We start from the raw sequence: 13,944 nt of genomic DNA, 5'->3' as shown, positions 1-13,944 counted from the left end.
AGCAGCAGTGCCAGAGGCAGCACAGCCAGGGCAGGAAGGGCAGTCGGTGCTCCAAGTGCACTATGGAGCAGGCTGGCTCCAGTGGGGGCTGTCCCCGTGTCCCCAGCCCCAGGGCACACCATGCCCTGCTGGCACACAACACCCAGCTGCCTGTTCTAGCAACACAGAGAGGAGGACTGCTCCTGTGAAGCAAAGCTGAAATAAATGAACTTTTTATGGGGAAAGACATTCATTGGACCTTTTTACACCTGGAATGGTACTGTTGCCATGTTTTAATCCTCCTGGCACCTTGATGGAAGGGGAAGGACATCCTGAGGGCCAGAGAAAGCCACACCTTGCCCAAGAGCACACGGAGCTGAGGCCTGGCCAGCTCCTCTTTCCCCATAGCTGGTGGGATTTGGGATTTTGCCATGTGCCCACCCAGAGTCACCTCCTTTCCTCCAGGAGAGCCACCCGGGCTTTGTGCTTGTCAGCCCATGACTCAGAGCAGCCCCAGCACTGCAGGCAGGTACCGTCATTGATAAAGATCAACAAGCTGCTGAGCTGGAGTGACTTGGAATGAGAACACTGGCTCCTTCTGCTGATTCAGCCATGCCTGGAATTCCCTTTCAGCCTCGGTACCTGGGCTTATCAAGGCACAGTTGAAGAGACTCAATTTAACCCTCCTTGTAAATTACATTTACACTGCCTGCTGTTTACACTTAGGCTTGAATTAACAGTCTCCATTTCCTGTTCTCATCTTCTCACAGGCCAAATGACCAAAAATGGCTTTTGGGAAACCATTGCTTGCATGTGTACTTCAAAATGTTCACACTACCTCAGCAAGTGTGACTGAGCTGCCTCCCTCAGCTCAACTCCTTCACCTTTTCCTTCATGTGCCCCTGTTAGGAAGTGATTTCTCCCACCAGCAACCAACCAGCCAAGTTACAGGAAGCATTAATGTTGTTTCTCCCTTCTTGTCTTGCCTTTTCAGAAGGTCTGGGTGATTTGGGAGAAATCTTAAAAACAGTCACAAGAGTTTCATCCCCTCAAAAACCAGAATAACCCTGAGAGAGGAAGTTTGCCCACAAACCCCACGATGTGGACAAGCCCACAGCACTGTGGCTCTGAGGATTAAGAGTTACTGTTCGTTCTGGAGCACAAGGATCACTTTGGGACTTCTTGTGAGGGCCCTAAAAGCTCTCCAGTGGGCTGAAGCAATAGCACCACACCCAGCCAAGGCCCAAAGTGTCACCTCTTATCACTCACTTCTGGGACTAAGGTACTTTGAACCCAAGTCCCTGATCCAAGGGCTTTGACGTTGAGGGAAATGCTCTCCCTACCTTACAGGTCTGACTTTTGCAGTGTCTCCTGCTCCATTTTGTGACCAAGGAAGGAAATCCCAGGCAGAAGTGTCCACAGCATCACCTGGGCTAGATAAAGATGCCTGCAGCCTGGAGGCACCAGCTATCAGCTGGATCTTGGCTAGGAGGTGCTTGTTTGTCAGGCAGCACCACTCCCAGCGTGTCACAGTGCTTTCCTTATCTCCAGGTGGACTTTGGACAGGGATCAGAACTGCAGACACCCAGGCAAGGAGGAGCTGTTTATGGGGATCATTACACACTTGGGTGAGGCCCCAGTTGACTGGAAGACAGGCTGGGAGCCCCAGCAGAATCCAGGCCAGTTTGCTGTGCACACAATCAGGAAGCTGCACTCCAGTGGAGAACCTTGTGCTCCCAGCCCTGTGACCCGTGTGGGTGCCAAGCCAGAGCAGTCAGTCCATGCCTGTCTTTAATGAAGGGTTTTACCCACCCAGCCTGGCCAGAAAGGGTAAAACCCTGAGTTAGGCAGTGGCCCATTGCTGCCCTGGCCCCCAGCACTGCAGCACAGCCCTGCCAGGAGCTGAGGGGACACCACAGCTTCTGTCCCTGCACAGCTGGGAACAGCTCAGGGAGCAAGGGCCAAACTGTGACTGCCCTGGCTCCATGGCCTGGCCAGAGAAAGCTGCCTCAGTCCTCACAGGGCAGGCAGGGCACAACACCCAATGCACGGCTGGGCTCCTGGGCTCACACTGCAAACAGGGAATGGCTCCCAGGACAGCCCAGCCAACGGGAACTTGGGCCCAAAGCCTGAAGGCAGAGAGAGGTCTGGGAGCCTGTAGCAAGCAGAGCCAGAGGGGAACACACTGCAGAGACAAAGCTGCTTTCCCCCAGATCCCTCCAGCTTCACCAGCTCCTCCTTGCAGGCTGTTTCCCCACTCCAGCTCCCAGAGCAGGGCAGGCAGTCCCTGCAGAAGGCACAGCAGCTCCCTAATGCTTACCCAGATCCAGCAGAGCCAGCCCCCTGCAGGAGGGCTGATCCCGAGGCTGGAGAGCAATCAGTCACTGACCCAGGGGAGGGAAAGCCCATTTATTTAGGCTGTTCAAATTTGGCACGCACAGAACATATCACAGTAATGCACTGGAGGCTAAGGGTTTTGGTTTTTTTTTTTCTTTTTCTCTACAGACATACAAGAAAACTCTATGCAACTCCCATGTACACATTACACAAAGGAAACAGCTTTAATCAACCACTGATGAAACATGGAAGCTTTTAAGATCTCTGTAGCTGGCACAGGAATGTTCTCTACCCCCCATACAAAAGGCATTTCAGGTCAAACTTTCTAGTAGGTGATATTTCCATGCATTTCTACAGAATTAAAGAAGCTAACAGACAAAAAGCCCAGATCAAGCCATATTAGTCAGGCTGATTGGTTCTACTAAGTTAAATCAATAGTAATTATGGACAAATGGACCAAGTGACCAAAGACTGGGGCTGAAAATACCATTTTTAAAGTTGTGGTTCCTTTTCATTTTACTACCCATAACTGGAGAGCTCTGATATAAGAATCTGCATTTATAAAAGCCTCAGAAGCATCTGATCCACTAGTAAGTGTATATTAGAGAAAGGTAGTTCTAAATTAAACTGTGTCAACAGAAAAAGCAATTTCTATAGAATCACTCAGGAGGAAAGAGACCTCAAGACACTTCATAACAAGAAAATTGAACCTACAGAACAAGTGAACCTTTAAATATTATTACTGCATTGTGAGTTTACAAGAGAGTGGATTAGGACTACTTCTCCAGAAAAAGTGTCTGTTTTATGTCTAGCTTCATAATTAGGCTTTTTTAGTACAGCTCTGCAACTGCAAGCACTAAGAATTTAACCCAGTTTGGTGCTCACAGGTTGCTCCAGCTGAAGTTAAACTACAGGTTTTAAGTTTTGTCTTAAATGGTTAAAGGGAAAGTTTTTGAATTTCATTTTTTACTGTTTGGAAAAGCAAGAACAGGAACCAGATTATTCTCACCTCTCCACCTTTCATGATACATTGCTCCAATTTTTAGAGACCTTTAGTGTTAATCCATTGGGGACAGTACTGGGCTGGACAACCAATGCAAATATTAATACACCAAGATAAATCCTTAATTTGATTTATTTAGGGTCATTTTTACATACAAGCTACATCTCCAAAATCTACTTTATTCTACATGACAGCTTCCCTACTGTTAGTGAAACCCTTGCCTAGAATGTTTGCTTTATATAACTGATCTATTAAAACATGGAATGCTTGTAGAGTTGTGGCACTGTATGACATCTACACAGGACTTCCTTCAAAAGCTACGACTAGGGAGCCTCCTAGCTTCTCAGCAATGCAAGCTCGGTTCAGGTCCTCTGGCCCATTTGCTTGGCATTCATGCTTTATGCCTAAAAAAAGAGGCAAAACACTCAATAATGCAGTATTTCAACATGCTGGTAAGCAATCAAAGAAAACATACCTGGTAGTAATATTAGAAGAAGCAATCCAGTCACTCAAGCAGACAAGTCCTGCCTTAGCTTAGGGAATTTGATGGTTTTTCCCTGCCTCGTCCCAGGAGACATCTGGCTGCACACCAAATGTCACTGAAGGGACACGAAGGCAGGAATCTGTCACTAGCTCAGTGCTCAGGCTCTCAGAGCAAATCCCTCATTTCTTGTGCTGCCCTGGATACAGCAGGGGAGGGAGCTCCAGGCAAGCACATGGGGAGGGCTGGCTCAGCTCCTGCTGCCTCTGCACCACCCTGCAAACCTGAGAGGCACAGACTGAGCTGGGCTACCCAACCAACAGTGCCTGCTTTTCCTTTTTAGGGCTGCAGAGCCCAACCCATGTCTGCTTTACATGGTGGAAAACAGAATTTCCTCGGGATTTCTTTCTCCCAGCACACAGCAGTTTCCCATGGCAGTTCCAGTCCCTGGAAGGCTGGCACTGCTGCACAAAGATCCTGTCAGTCTTGCACAGTGCAAGGTTTTGGCCAGTGCGGCCTGAGGAGCTGAAGAGTGCTACCTGGCTATCAGCCAGACTGCCTTACTACAGCACTGTAAGTTTATGAGTCTGCATTTTAACAGACACGGGGATGAAAGTGCTCTGCCACTGAGGCAGCTCTGCACAAAACCCAGTGTTGTGTTATCAATCTTATGGTTTCTAGCCTGTATGGTGCAATGTGCTGCTCCATGTGGTCCATCGCACATTGCAAAACCTGCTATTGTCCTGAGCACTGTCCTAGTGCCTCTGAAATTTTGTCAGATAATGTAAATTTGTGGTAGAGCTCATTTTAGCTCTGTCACATGACACTTCACTTCTCACTAATATCTCAAAACAACAATAAAAAATCCGCCAAAACCTAAACTAATTAAGCCTTGCTGTGTACTCCAGGGACACAGCAGAGTTAGGAACATTAGTTGTATTACATACCTTGAAACTTCTTTTTGATTGCATCCTTGGAGCTTGCGTAGATCATCTTACTTTTGAGAGGTGCTTGTTCTGGTGCCCTAGTGGAGACACCACAGAGAGTGAAATTAGTGACACTGATGATCCACCCCAGACAGAAGCAGGATCCTACCCACCATGGACAACTGGAACATCTCATGGCTCCAGAACACAGGGATCAGGCTGCCCAACCCACTTTAAGCCTGACATTCTCCTAGCCTGGGCAATACAAACACTCAGAGACCTCACCCACAGAGCCTGCAATGCATGCTAGAAATGAGAGAGTTGGGAAGATGGCTTACCACAAGAAAAACATCAGCTCTTCTTTTTTGGATTCCTTGGTCTCGAAGCTTGCATCATACAAGGCATAGCGGCAATCCTTCTCGGGAAGCATCTGCACAAAGTGCTTGAAAGGGTCGGTGACCGTCACTCCGACGTCTCCCACCAGAATCTCTTTGCCTTCCTCCACAATAATGCACTTTTTGTCTGGACTGAGGCAGAAGATGACAGCCTTCTTCCTCTTCTTGATCTCCTCCGGCGTGGAGCACTTGCGCACTTTCATGTCGTAGAAGATGCGGCACACCTCATCGGCCACTTGTACTCCGGAGGCCTGCGGAGACCACAGCAAACACCTTCAGGCTTTCCACCCCTCCTGCTCCCAGCTGCAACATGGCACTGCCTTAAGCCCAAGGCTAGGAGACAACAGATTCCTGCAATAGTCACTGCAGCCCCTCTTTTCCACAGCCAAGTAAAGAATCTGGAGTCTGGCTGCTGCCCGCAGCTGCCTGCCAACCCAAAAACTATTCCAAAGAAGGCACAATCCCACTTACACCAGAACATTGTTACAGGCGTGCCAACCCCTTGTTCTCTGAGATTCAGTTGTGGCAGATCCTTTGGCATTAGAGCAGCTTAATTTTCTTCCCCGTTTCAGGCTGGCTGGACAAGCCCACAAGGATCTTCTGTTCAAAGTTTCCCAGCCATTTCCAGCACGCTTGCTAGGAGCTTTAGGAACAGAGGCAAAACTGGCCAAATTCCACACTTGTCACATGGACTCAGTTTAGAGATCAAGGGAAATGTAGTGGGGTACTGGGATTGCAGTGGAAGCTTTCAGCTGAACAAACCAACTTTGGGAAGTTGCTCTGAATTCAGTATTTCAAACAGAGAATTTGCAAGTCTTAAAAGTCTCTTCTTCTCACACCTACTGCAGCAGTTTTTAAAGCAAGCTCAACCCTTCTCAATATTTCTCCCCCACCTTGGAGTCAGCTGGGAAATTGTAGTGAGTGGTATCGTGTTCCCCTGTGTAAGCTGGAACAAGAGGTGCACATGCAGCATTATCAATCTGGTGTTAAAAGCAGCTGCACAGAATAAAGAGGACAAGACCTAGCAAGAATGACAAAAGGCTGAACTGCGTTTTCAGCCTGATGCTTTTCTGGGAATGAGACAGAAAAAAAGAAGTGGGAAGTAGAAACATTTACATTTGAGTTTTGTTCTCAGACTGCACCAAGCTGGAGAGTTTAAGGGCAGCTGTGCAAGAGTGAATATTGCAAATGTGGGAAGCCAGCAGGCACTGCTGGAAGGACATCATGGCCAGAGCAGTAAAGACCAAATTGAAGCCTGTCCAGTACTGAACAACTCTATCTGTTCAAAATGCTACACACAGTATAAACAATGAGATTCCTTTAGAATCCTGCTTCCTCCCTCACTGCTTTTGTGTCTTCCACATTCAAATGACATTACTCATCCCCATGTATCAGAAGGAAAACTGCCTCCCTCCCTCCCTCCCTCTGTGCAAACCACTGACACGTCACTGCTGCGAGCACAGTCAGCAGCACCAACACTCGGCTACAGCAGCAGGTGAGACACACAACTCAGAAAGGACAGAGGCTGCTCTTCATTTTTAAAAATTTTATCTTCAGCCTCAAAATGTGAGCTCAAGGGATTTCTTTTGCATTTTGAAGGAGCAGCAGAGTTCAGCTGCAAAACCAGGGAGACAGAGGTGCAGTGCTCAGGCTGTCCTTGAGAGATGGTTATGGAATGGACACCTACTTTAATGTGTGAAAGCCTTGACCAGTGCCTACCACAGAGAACTTCAGATAAGCCCAGATTCTCCTCTTTCTTCCAACATCCCTCCTCCTGTAACTCAGCTAACCCAGTGAGGAGAGGTGGCACAGCTGGCACAATCTATTGCCATGGAGTTTGGTATCTAGAGCTCCCAAGTGCTGGCCACAGAAAACCAGGACAATCTCACACACCAGCAATCTGAGACAGCTTTTGTTTAGGGTGGAGAGCAGTGCTTTCTCAGAGTTTACCTAAATACAAAGGGAGCTCCCTCTAGGTTTACAATGCATGCTCAGTCTGTAAGTGGTAACTTATGCAGAATTGCTTGCAGTTACTTTGGGACAGAAGAATAGCAATTCACAGTGCCTCAGCTGTGTGGCAGGCAGCCATCCTCCTGCATATCACCAATAAGGTGAGGGAAGCACATGGAGAAAGCCTATTTCAGGACAAATTCAAGCTACAGTGCAAACATGGACCCAAAGTGACTCATTCTGGTGTCACCTCCTCCATACAGACATGCTGCACTTTGTCAGTGTGACTGAGAGCTAATGAGGAATAAAGGTCTCCTCCTGTCCCTGTGTTTGGTGTGGGCAAGAGCCTCTTTGGGAAGACTTTAAATAACACAAAGTTAACCTAATAAAGCAAACATTGCAGCAACTGCAGCTATTTCATCATTCACTAAGGACAAATCCACAGTGAATTCAAGAGAAGCCCTCTCCTCCCTGAGGTTTATTTTCTAACTAATGGCACCTCAGCAGCTGGCAATGGGTGGCAAGACTCAGGTTTTAGTCACAAAGCCCCCCAAGGTTCTTAGAAAAGGCACAGAAAGTCTGCACTGCCATGGAAATGAGGCTATTTATAATGAAAAAGCACTGCATGTCACCTACCTCTACCTTTGACAATTCTTGAGCTTTGCTCTAACACTACAACAAATAATTGCCTTGCACCAAGTCATGTTAACTTTGCAAGCACAGGTTACTGCTCAGCTCAGAGCCAGAAACAGCAGCAATAGAGCTGCAGCTTGATGCAAACTGTGCAGTCATGTGCATTTGCTTGTGCTACTACACAGCCAGAAACACGTCTCCAAGTCAGGAGACAAGTTGTTTCTTTAAAAAGAAACTGAACACTGCTAGCAAGTCAGTTCAGATTCCAAAAATGTAGAAAGTATTTAGTCTGGAAACTCAAAATTCACAGCAACCCTTCAGCTGATAACTGGGACTGACCAGAATCTGAAGGGACAACAGTGACAACTGATTTTTCAGTTTTCCAAAGCAAAAGGTTGTTAGTAGCTGGTGCTGCTCCTTTTCACAGCTGCTGTACAACCCCTGGATTCATCACACAGGCTGACATTGGCAGCCATTGTGTTGCCAGGGACAATGCAGATTTGTTCCATCTGAGAACACCCTATAGCTGTGCTCCAGCATGGGCTGAGACAGTGCAACAAACCAATTCCCTCTGAAACCAGACCTGCTGTCCTGACTGCAGGGCTCCCTCTTCAACCCAGCCACAATGGCCTCACAAACATACTTGAACAGGACAAAACTCAAACCCCAGGCAGCTTTTGTTTTAAGGTAGCTGCAACCACTCTGTGTAAAACAACAGGATGACTGCTAAGAGCACTGGAACAAGGAGAAATTCCAGACTCTAAGTATGTCCTCAAGTGACATTTTAACCTCGTGTCTGCTGCCTTGTCCAGAAGAAGAGCTGGTGAGAAGCCTCCACCCTCCCAGTAATGACAGAGTAAACACTTGTTAGTCTGGATTTTCCCTCTTTGGCCAGATATGGCTCTGCTCAGAGGATTCAATGCAGCACATTGGTTATTATTTTGTGCATTGTGGCTTGAATGCTGCAGAGCTCCAGCAGCCAGCCTGGTCCTGCTCCTGTTCCAGGATGGAAGCAGTTATCCAGCTCTGGAGTGGCACATGGGGCTGGTTCAGGCACTTGTGGGATCCACGACCATCAGCCAGCTGGTGACATTTCACTGAGGGGACAGACCCTTCACTGCAAAAAGGCAGCAGCAAGCAGGCAAGCCACCTAATTACCAGATGGGAAAATCATGGCAGGACAGCACATTCAGGAAAGAAGAGGCAGAACAAGTTTCTCTGAGGCAATCAGCACAACAGGGTTGTCCCCCAGCACCTCCATGCACACGCTGGGGGCTCAGCCCCTCACCCATGACCCCGTGGCACTGGTGGCAGTGTCCCCACTGGATGTCACCTGAGGCAGGGACTGCACTCACTGCCCTGCAGCAGGCTCTGCAGGAACACAGCAGCTCTTGTTCAGAGCCTGAAGTGCAGAGCTCTGCACGATGCCCTCCCTCCACAGGCAGCCAGAGAGGGAGCCCCGTGCCCAGCCAGCCTCCACTGCAGGAACCAGGCCCAGCTGCCCCACCAAGAGCTCCCAGCATTCTGCCTCCACTGCCAAGTAGCCAAACTGAAATTTAATCTAAACTGGGGGAGACTGGAGAATAACCCAAAGATTTCTCAAGAAAATCCCCACATACAGAAAAGCCATTTCAGAAGTGAGAGATGTCAGACACCTGATAAACTGGATTCACAGCAAGCCTGCACTAAAACACAACTTTGACACAATAAAGTTCTACATATCTTTTGTTAGGAAGTGAATACTGTGAGCACCAGTATTTTTCTTGAATACCTAAGATATTTTACCTAAGAAGAGTCCTTGTTTTCCTCAACTCTAAGACAGCTAAGACCTTAAACTAATGATTTAGTTTGCCTCAAGACAAGTTTGAAGGGCTAAATTTGAGTTTAAGTCTTGAGAATTTCAGACTGTTGGTTTCTCTCCTGTGATTAGAGCCCAAGAACTCTCCCCAGTGGTGCCTGGGCATGCATTATCTCCAGAGACATTCCAAGACACAGCTCTTGACTTGTTTTGTCTGGGAACCACTCACAAACATTGTACACATCAGGGTGAACTATCCACAGCTACTCAAGTGGAAACTTTTGCTTCTTGGAAAAGTATCATCAATTTTTTCCAGAATCTGACACCAAGAATGTATTAAAGCACGCCTTGTTTAATTGCAAGGGCAGATGTGAGAACACTGCGCTCCCATGTTTGCTGGCCACATTATTGGCATCTATTTGGTTTTTAGTTTCTTCAGCAAACCCTGTTTCCCTCATGCCTGGCTTAGCCTCCCTCCTATCTACCTCTGAAATTCCCTGCCACTGCCAGAGCTGCCTGTGCAGCCATGTGGCACTTCCCTCTGACTCACTCATGTGTCATAGTACATCTCTGCAATAAATACTTTTCCAATCAAACCTATTTCCACCCAACTGCTCTGGGACAGCACCCTTCAGGGACAGAGCTGTCCCCTGCACTGCCACACAATGGAACCTGAGGGAAAAACTAAGCCAAGGTAGCTGTGGGAGCACTTAGGAGAAAGAGAGAGTTACAGCCTGGCTGAAAGGAAGTGTTGCCAAATCAGGCCTCTGGAAAGGTGTCACCACCTAAGGCCAACAAGCCAGCTGAAAATGTAGGCAGTCAAAACCATAAAGATATTAAATACTGCTTGGCTTTCAATCTGTTATCTGAGCACTCAAGAAAACACATCTGATGTTAACATCCCCGCTTTTCTGAGCAGGAAGGAGGAAATGCAAGGAGCAGCTACTTTGACTTCATCCCAGAGACCAGAACAGTGTGGGAACCCCAGGAGCCTGGAAAAGCCCACATTCCCTGCTTACCTACAGATGGACAGAGAGACACCTCCATTTACAGGGGACAGCCTGTACATCTCAAAGGCCAAGGTTTCAACTCAGATCTGAAGCCTGACAGGAAACAGAACTTGCAGCCTTTTGCTACTGTTGTATAAGAGGCCATTATTTGCACACCATAAACCAGCAAGAAGTACAGAGTCATCTGCATATCACTTGTAGAAAGATCTTGAGTCTAGAAGTTTTAATTTTGCATTATTTGGTCTCTTTTGGCAGGGGGAAGGTGTGAGGGAAAGAACTGAAACTCTATTCAGCTTTTATTTCCTGCCCCAACCCCCAAGAAGAAAGGTTATTGACAAGATGAGATGAGTCTAAAAACAATTATTTAAAAAAAAAAAAAGAAAAAACTCTCCTTTGAACTCCTGAAGGTCATTTCTTCAGCTTTTAGCCAAAGAGGAAATTATCTCCTTCTCTGAGCCACCACCAAGTTCACTCCCAACTGAATTATCAAGGTAGGCAGAACAAGCAATACCCACAAAAGGCAATCCCAGCAACAGCACTGAAAAACAGGAATTGCAATGGCCAGCAGCAGCAGGGCAGAAGTTTTGAGCAGCAGCCATTCCTGTGCTGAAATATAAGTTTTTAAGGTAATGCAGGTGGAAGCTGGTGTGTAACAGTCAAAGCTTCTCAGGAACACACTCAGCACACAAATCAGCTGTTATGAGCCTAAATGCCTATAGGAATTTTCTTGTGGCCTTTCAGGCACCTACAGCAACCTAAAGCTTAAATGCCACCCTCAAAATGAGGCTTTGAAGGGCAGCTCTGGGCATCCCTGGCACTTTTTAGTGAGGGATCCTCCTCTCCTGAGGGGATTGCTGTGAACACTGAACAACCCGGTGAGGAAAAGGCTGAGCACAGCTTCACAGCAAGGCCTGGTTGTAGTCAGGCTCTCTCACATGGCATTGCTTAGGTCAGCCCGTGCACCCAGCAGGAGCCTCTTGACAGTGATCCTGCCAAGGCGAGCAGGAACATGCCAGACATCAGCAGCACCAATTGTCAGGAGGCTGTTATCTTGTATGTGAGGCAGATGTACCTTGTAATTACACAGATCTGGGAATAGCACTAACAACCAAGAAAAATCATTTGCACGGTACTCCAAAGACCTTGGACTCATTTAATCCAGCAGCAAAGAAACTGAACATTGTGGCAAGGCACAAAAGCTGGAAATCCAAGCTCCTTTGATAGCAAAGGATGCCCTCCTGCTGGCACTACCACACTTTGCCAGAAGGCCTCCACTCTGCCCAAAACCAACTTCATTTGCAGCCTCTCAAAAGAGCCCCCCTACACCCTGTTGCAAAAAGGAGATCACTATGAGAAATAGTAGTTTTGACTGACTTGGGAATTCCCTGGTTGCAAAGCAAGATGAAGCCTGACACGCTGAGTAGTCACACTTAACTGGGTTTGCATAGTGCAGAGGTGGAAGCTGGCTTGTTGAGACAAGCCTCTCTTGAACAGGAGCTGTGAGTCTCATCAGACTTTTTAGCAGCTTCATCTGCAGCTCCCATCAGCTCTGCTCCATGCTGCAGCTTGGGGGTTGGAGAAAGCAGGGACATGAGCAGTACATCCTGTCTGCCACCCTACAGACCAAAAATTTATTTCCTGGATATACCACATGTTCAGTGGTAAATACCAAGGGAAGGCCTCAATATTTAAAACCTCTAATACAGGTAAATAACACAGTATTTATGAGTGTATTGCCACTGGGTAAATAACCCAGTAAGTGTGTGTTGCTGGACAAGTGCTCGTGGATGACTCAAGCAAAAACAGGGCAGTAGTTAAAGCTGCATGAGCTAATAATTGAGGCAAATTTGCCATCAATTCCATCTCCTGAGTCAAACGGGGATGCAAACTCTGAGCACGGGCAAAGCAAACAGAAGGAGCCACTATGAGACCGAACACGCGTTTACTCTATTCTGCCCCATTTATGCAAGGAGAGCCCTAACACTTTTTTCTTTTGAAAGCCAGGAAACACAAGCAAATCACTGCGGATCCTTAATATTTTTTTTGTTTCTTTGCTTCCAGCGTTATGTCTCGGATGAATGTTTTCAGCACTGTCCGGAGAAGCAAAACAAATAAAAAAAAATAAACCCCCCCCCAAGTCGTTGCACCAACTGCCTCAAAATTTCAGCTTCCTGGAGCGGCCGCTGCGACATCCTCCCTGTTTTTTACACTCAGCGATTCCCTCCGCGGGTTCCGCTTCCCCCTTTTGTCCGCCGCCAGCGCTGCGGGCTCGGGCCGGGCCGGGCGGCCCTGGCAGGGGACAGGGCCCGTGCTGGCCCCGCCGCCGCTTTCTAGGCCAGGCCCGAACCCCGGGCCGTGCGAAGATGGCTCCCGCCGGGACCGAGGCGGCGGCCGCGCTTCCTCCCGAGCAGGGCAGCCCCCGGCCTCTCACCGACACCGCTCGGTGGCTTCCTGCGGGGTGCGACCCCCTCGCAGCCAGCCAGCCCCCCGTGGGGAGCGGCGGGGCCGCCGCCTCCCGGTCCCTCCCGGCCGCGCCCTGCGGCGCCGCGCACAGCCCCCCCTTCCCACCCGGCCTTTTCCCGCCGCGCCCTCGCTCCGCGCCAACCCCCCCCCCCCCCCAGGGCCGAATGGACGCGCCCGCCCCCAGCGCCTGTGTGCGACGCGGAGCGTACCATTACCTTACGGTGGGGGGGAGAAAAAGGAGGGAGGACAGTTCCATCGCTTCAAGGCGGGGTGGGAGTAACCTTCCGTCGCCTCATGGCGGGATGGGGGCGGGGGGGAAGGGAGGAGAACGGATCCGCCGCGTCAAGTTCAAAGGCGAACGGGAAGGATCGGGAGAAAGGGAAGGAGAAGAAAAAGGGGGGCACGATACGGCCAGGCACAGCGGCGCCGCCAGCCAGAGCGCCGGCCGGGATGCGGCGGGCGATACCGCCACCCCCCTCCCCCCTTTTTTCCCCCCAGGCATGAAGGCGGAGGCAGGAGACGGAGAAGCCAGAGGCCCGTCCGGCGGCGCGCGGTGCCTACCATGGCGTCAGCGGGGCGCGGCGGGCGGGCAGCGGAGCGCGGTGCGGCGGTGGCGGCTCCCTCGGCTGTCTGGGCGCGGCGCGGGCTCCGGCGGCAGGAAGAGAAGCTGCGAGGGCGCGAGCCGGGCGGAAGCGCTGCCGACGTCACGGCCGCCGTGCCCGGAGGAGGAGGAAGCGGTTGCTATGGCGGGAGCCCCGCGTGGCGACGCCCCGGCCCCGTGCGCACGCGCGGGCGGGGCGGGGGGCGGCAACACAGTCGGCACGCAGGGCCCCGCCCCTGGAGAGTTAACCAATCACAGGGATATTTTTGCTGATTGACGTTCCAGCCGGCCAATGGCGTGCGCGCTCAGCCGGGTGGGCGGGGTTACCTGCTCGAAGGTGTGCCGGGTGGGGTGCGGGGATGATCGTG

General features: G+C 49.7%; 1 protein-coding gene across 1 annotated transcript; it reads right to left on the bottom strand.

Moving 5' to 3' along the window:
• Positions 1 to 2,374: 2,374 nt before the first annotated feature.
• DSTN (destrin, actin depolymerizing factor) lies at positions 2,375 to 13,634 on the bottom strand. Its single transcript, XM_054290239.1, has 4 exons — positions 13,537 to 13,634; positions 5,065 to 5,372; positions 4,748 to 4,824; positions 2,375 to 3,723 (listed from the first exon to the last, which is right to left on the bottom strand). The coding sequence occupies exons 1-4, from the start codon at positions 13,537 to 13,539 to the stop codon at positions 3,614 to 3,616; spliced, it is 498 nt and encodes a 165-aa protein (XP_054146214.1). The 5' UTR covers positions 13,540 to 13,634; the 3' UTR covers positions 2,375 to 3,613.
• Between the last annotated feature and the right edge of the window lie 310 nt (positions 13,635 to 13,944).

The sequence above is a fragment of the Melozone crissalis genome, unplaced genomic scaffold, assembly GCF_028551555.1.
Source record: "Melozone crissalis strain CALT ecotype California unplaced genomic scaffold, PUWL_Pcris_2 ptg000081l_1, whole genome shotgun sequence".
Lineage (NCBI taxonomy): Eukaryota > Metazoa > Chordata > Aves > Passeriformes > Passerellidae > Melozone > Melozone crissalis.
This window is presented reverse-complemented; position numbering and strand designations above follow the sequence as displayed.

Coding starts and splice junctions, on each gene's coding strand:
- DSTN (XM_054290239.1), bottom strand. Junction 4,825..5,064: donor GAGCTGATGTTTTTCTTGTG/GTAAGCCATCTT, acceptor TGTCTCCACTAG/GGCACCAGAACAAGCACCTC. Junction 3,724..4,747: donor AATCAAAAAGAAGTTTCAAG/GTATGTAATACA, acceptor CTCTTTTTTTAG/GCATAAAGCATGAATGCCAA.